This window comes from Camelina sativa, chromosome 4 (genome assembly GCF_000633955.1).
Source record: "Camelina sativa cultivar DH55 chromosome 4, Cs, whole genome shotgun sequence".
Lineage (NCBI taxonomy): Eukaryota > Viridiplantae > Streptophyta > Magnoliopsida > Brassicales > Brassicaceae > Camelina > Camelina sativa.
The window spans coordinates 15,856,296-15,861,427 of NC_025688.1; the positions used below are offsets into that span (position 1 = coordinate 15,856,296).

The following is a 5,132-nucleotide window of genomic DNA, read 5'->3' on the forward strand; positions in this document are numbered from 1 at the left end:
GAACTTAAAATGGATTATGTGTACGATTACATGTTCCATCTCTTAACCCAATACTCTAAACTCCTCCGGTTTAAACCCGAGATCCCTCAGAACTCCACCGAGCTCTGCTCAGAGGCAATGGCATGCCCAAGGGATGGAAATGAGCGGAAGTTTATGATGGAGTCACTCGTGAAACACCCAGCTGAGACCGGTCCTTGCACCATGCCGCCTCCTTATGATCCGGCTTCATTTTACTCGGTTCTAAAAAGGAGACAGAGTACAACTAGTAGAATCGAACAGTGGGAGAGCAAGTACTGGAGGAAGCAGAACAAGACCGGTTCGTAAAAGTAGTTAGGCGTATAAAGTTTTGGTCTGTAGAGTAAAACCACTTGTCAGCAGAATTGTATGAGTATTATCTAGAAAACGTACGATCTTTATTTTCTTTCCCCTTTTTTTTGGGTAGAAATTCGTTTCACTGTTTTAAAATATTAACGAATGTAGTATTATGTCTATAATGAATTCGACGATACAAGTTGTAATCGGTGATAGAAAGTGTACTGTATAATTTTTATAAAAGAAATGTAACGCTAAAATGTTAGATTTATCAAATGAGCATCAGCTATTTCATTGCTAGATGGTGGCTTAAGCAATACACCGTTTGATTCCGATAATTAACCCCAATATTGCACGACTAATAATAAGAAGATATTGATGGTAGCACGATGCAACACGAGTAGAGACTTAACTTGTGTAAGCCTACCTGTCCCACTAAACGGTTGGTTTGTTCTCTGATTACAAAAGATGACGATGTAATATAGATGCATGTGTTAAGAAACTCATTCAGCTTTATCCGTTTTGGCAGGACGCTTTAGTTGTCAAATTGGTCACGACGTATTAGATGAAGAGCATCTTCAACAAACGACGCAAAGACAACACCAAGAAAAAGAAACTCTCCTTTATTGTACTGCAATAATCTCTTATCAACTTTATTTCCACTTTTGTAATTTAACTATACCCTTCACCAGCATGTGCTCTTTTAACCATGAAAAACATATGAAAAGTAACTTTTGAACCAAGAACCAATAGAGAAAGCAAATCCACTTGCCTAACTTTAAGACTCGAATCGATTCGATCAAGATGGTGTTTGTTGTGTGTTTTAGGGGTTTTCGAGGAAATGCTGAGCGACAATGCGGCGCTGAATCTTACCGGAAGCAGTTTTGGGGAGGTTATCAGTGATGAACACTCTCTTTGGCACCTTGAAAGCTGCCAAATTCTTCTTACAAAATGTTTTAATGTCCTCTTCTGTCACAGTTGTTCCTTCTCTTGGAATCACCGCACAATTAATCTGATAAATCAAGAAAAAACTCTGTTATTAACCAATCTGATTAAACAGCTAATTACGTTTCTTAAGAGCATACTGAAGTAAGTTCACATAAAGTTTTAATAACTATGCAGGGCATAATGGTTAGATAGATAAGCGAGACCAACTGATGAATTCAAATTAGAGCAACTAAAGCAAAGGTTTTGTTTACCTCTTCGCCATATTTTTCATCAGGAACACCGAAAGCAACTCCCTGGGAAACGTCCGGATGGGTTAAGAGTACTGCATCCACTTCAATTGGCGATATCTTCTCACCTGAAATAGAGATTGTAAGTAAGTACACATAGAAGACCTAAGTACATAATACTGCAAAGTAGCCTCTTTCTTTGACTTGTCTCCTTTCTAAGTTGTTGGGATTTTATTTGACAAGTGTAGTCATTCCATTGTGACTATGCAAATACAGAGTTTGATCCATATAAACTGCTTCCAATAGACTATTATACTTTTGAACAGTAAAGCAAGCCATCACATAAGAGTAAATGAGACTGACCTCCACGGTTAATAAGCTCTTTGATCCGACCGACCAGAGACAAATAACCATCGGAATCAAAGTAACCGATATCACCAGTGTGGAACCACCCAAACTCAAAACCTGCCTTGTTAGCCTCTGGGTTGTTCTTGTAACCCTTTGTCACATTTGGCCCTCTAATACAAACCTCTCCTTTGTTATTTGGCTCTTGTATCTCGCCTTTCTCATTAAGGATCGCCATTTCTTGACCTACCGGCTTCCCAACAGACCCAGGCTTGTGTGGACCTTCCTCTGGTAAGGGGTTTGAGCTCATCAAGTGGGTTGCCTCTGTCATTGCATAAGCCTCTAGCACCGGTGCTCCAAAAGCTTCCTCAAGCCTGGACAATATCACCTGACCAAAACCATAGACATACAAAACCATAAATATCTTGAAAGACGAAGGAATCCAACATTTTACTATGTTCTCCATAAATAACAATTGGCTTGAAACAAGAGCTTTACCGGAGCCAAAGAGGCACTGCAACTCCTGATGAACCGGAGTTTAGGGTACTCAGGCTCAGGATGGCTGGCGTGGCGGTCCAATATGATCTGATGAATGGTCGGAACAGCAGTATACCATGTAGCGTTATACTTCTTCATGTCAGGCCAAAACGTTGTCGCTGAGAATCGCCCAGCAGCTGGGAGAGTCACAGCCGCACCAGCTCCAAGTGAGCTAAGCAAACCAGCTAACAACCCATGAACGTGGAACAGTGGGAGAACAATCACCGTAGAATCAGACTCGGTAAGCTTGTACACGGATTTAATGTTTTTCACAGATGAAACTAGATTGAGCTGCGTAAGCGGTACACCCTTTGGACGGCTCGTGGTGCCAGAAGTGTGGAGGAAGAGTGCCGCGTCGTCCGGGCTATTAACTAGCTCCGTCGCTGAGTCAACGACCGAGTCAGAATCCGACACGGACAGAGCCAAGTCCGTGCCAGCGTCTAGCAGCGTAGCGGTTACGTGAGAGATGTTTAGCTTCGAAGCTGCTTCTTGAGCCGGTGCGTTTCCTTCTTTAGCGGTTAACAACAGCTTTGAATCCGAATCGGAGAGATAAAACTCAAATTCCTCCGCTGTGTACGCCGCGTTTAACGGCGCCGCCGTTGCTCTAGCTCTTATCACCGCCAAAAACATTATCACAAACTAAAAACAACAAAAAAAAAATTCGAAATCAAAATCTGAATCTGGAAATCACCATTTCTGCTTCCCATGAGATTGTTCAGCACGCAAAAATAAAACCAGAGACGAAGCTTTAAAATCCAAAAGATACAAAGAAAGCTCAAAAAAAAAACTACCTCGACGGTGTTAGGGAAGGTGAGAGCGACGACATCTCCAGGTTTGATGCCAGCGGCGGAGACGAGACGTGAGGCGGCGCGTTCGATTAGATCGTGAAGACGCGCGTGAGTGAGATCGAATTTGCCAGAAACAGAGAGAGCTCGTCGATCGGGGAATTTTTCGGCGACGTTTTCTAACAATCCGGTGAGTGTATCGGCATCCATGGTTACGTCCAAAACACAAACACGAGAGGAAACGATGAGGATGAGGAGGAAGAAGAAGAAGCAGAGAATGTGAAAGCAAAAATGCGATATTTATAAATTAATCCGAAAGGCCTAAAAGATGACGACACGTGTCATTTTTAGAACCAACGTTTCGGTTTTTGAAGAGGTGGCTTTTAAATAGTTTTAATTTGGTTTCCGGTACAAAGCCTGAACCGAACGGCTAAAGCCGCTTGGTTGGGTAAAATACTAAAAAAGCTAAAAACAATGTAATAAACAAAACAAAGCTTAAGAAAACATTACTTTAGGCCTTGATTGGAATTCATTAAAGAAATGCTAATGAGTCCATTGAGCATGTGCCTTTATTTTGACTCGGATTAGCACAATTTCAAAGATGCTCCTACGTACGTAGCACAATTGTACAAAGAAGATAATAATCTTAAGAATTGGAGGTGGGTGGTATAACTATAAACTAAATGAAGTGTACACACTTTTAATTAGTGATCTTTTTAAAAAAATTCGATCATTAATGAAGTGCCTCTAAAGATCACGATTCAGGAGCTTGAGTTTTAAATTAACTTTTCTGAGTTCCGGATCAGAAAAAAATTATGGGTTAAATGTCCAAAAGGTTTTGTTGATATTGTATATACAAAAGAAAGAAAATAATACTATTAGTGCTAAATGACCAAGGGGGAAAAAAACCTTTGAACGTTAAGAGTAAATGGGACATACATCTTTTTGAAGTTATCAATTCTGGTTTGTCCATATTATAATTTTTAAATATATATCGCTTTAGTTGGATTAGTTGTTTTGTCTGAGACAAGCACACCATTTAAATATAAATTATTGAACTTGGATAATAATTCAACATCATAAAACGATTAAACTATGATTTTTTTTTTGTTTTGTTTTAATGTGTTGTTCATATATATCAAAAGGAAGAAGCATAGCTTAAATTGACTAATTTGGTATTATAAGCTTAAATTTAGGTAAGTGTAAAGTCATAAAAAATTAGGTAGACAACGAATATATAATGTCAAACATTAATAAAATAAAATTATCTGTTTAGAAGAGAAATGAAAACAGTTATGAATTCCAACAGACAAATTATTTACAACTCCTACCTAGCTTACAACAACACATGTAACAACTACTAGACCATTTAACTTACTTTTGATAAAAGGGCAGAAAAAATGTATTAGTTGAATATGGATATATATGTTTAGTCGTGATTCGTGAAATGTCTTTTGTTAGTCCAAAATTATTGATTTGAAAGTTGAAACCACAGTATTGTATCACTGTTTTGGGTCTATATCACTATACTACGTTATCATGATTCACGACCATAATTTTGCTTGCAATAGCTTAAGTAAAGAATCAGAGTAGAATTTAGAAACTCAAAAATGTTTGTTTTACCTGATTTAAGATGAAACAAAGTTATTTATGCAAATAGAAGTCGATGATTTAAATCTCCTATACATGAAAAAACGTCGAATACAATTTTATTTGATAAAGAAAAAACAAAGTCATATTCATGTAGCTGAAAAAATCATTTTCTCTTTCCTAATTAAAAACATGGTCTTCAATTCATGTAAAAATGTAAAGCCATCACATATAATAATTACAAATAGAAGAATTTGATTTGTGTTTGTTCTTCTTTACCGACATACACAAATAGAGAAGCAATGGGCCTCACCCTCCATCAAATTGGGCCTTACCGTCCATCAAATTGGGCTAAGGTTTTTAAACAAACAATCGCAGAAAAAAAAAA

At 38.1% G+C, this 5,132-nt stretch overlaps 2 protein-coding genes across 2 annotated transcripts in view; one reads left to right on the top strand and one right to left on the bottom strand.

The window, feature by feature from the left end:
* The window catches only part of LOC104780721 (protein O-glucosyltransferase 1-like), a 4,770-nt gene extending 4,250 nt beyond the window's left edge, over window positions 1-520 (top strand). The window contains exon 7 of the mRNA XM_010505243.2: window positions 10-520. Within this exon, the coding sequence (XP_010503545.1) occupies window positions 10-324 (315 nt within the window). The 3' untranslated portion in view covers window positions 325-520. The remainder of the gene's footprint in view (window positions 1-9) is intronic.
* LOC104780722 (oxalate--CoA ligase) lies at window positions 714-3,445 on the bottom strand. Its single transcript, XM_010505244.2, has 5 exons — window positions 3,161-3,445; window positions 2,331-3,008; window positions 1,851-2,220; window positions 1,512-1,615; window positions 714-1,324 (listed from the first exon to the last, which is right to left on the bottom strand). The coding sequence occupies exons 1-5, from the start codon at window positions 3,362-3,364 to the stop codon at window positions 1,136-1,138; spliced, it is 1,545 nt and encodes a 514-aa protein (XP_010503546.1). The 5' UTR covers window positions 3,365-3,445; the 3' UTR covers window positions 714-1,135.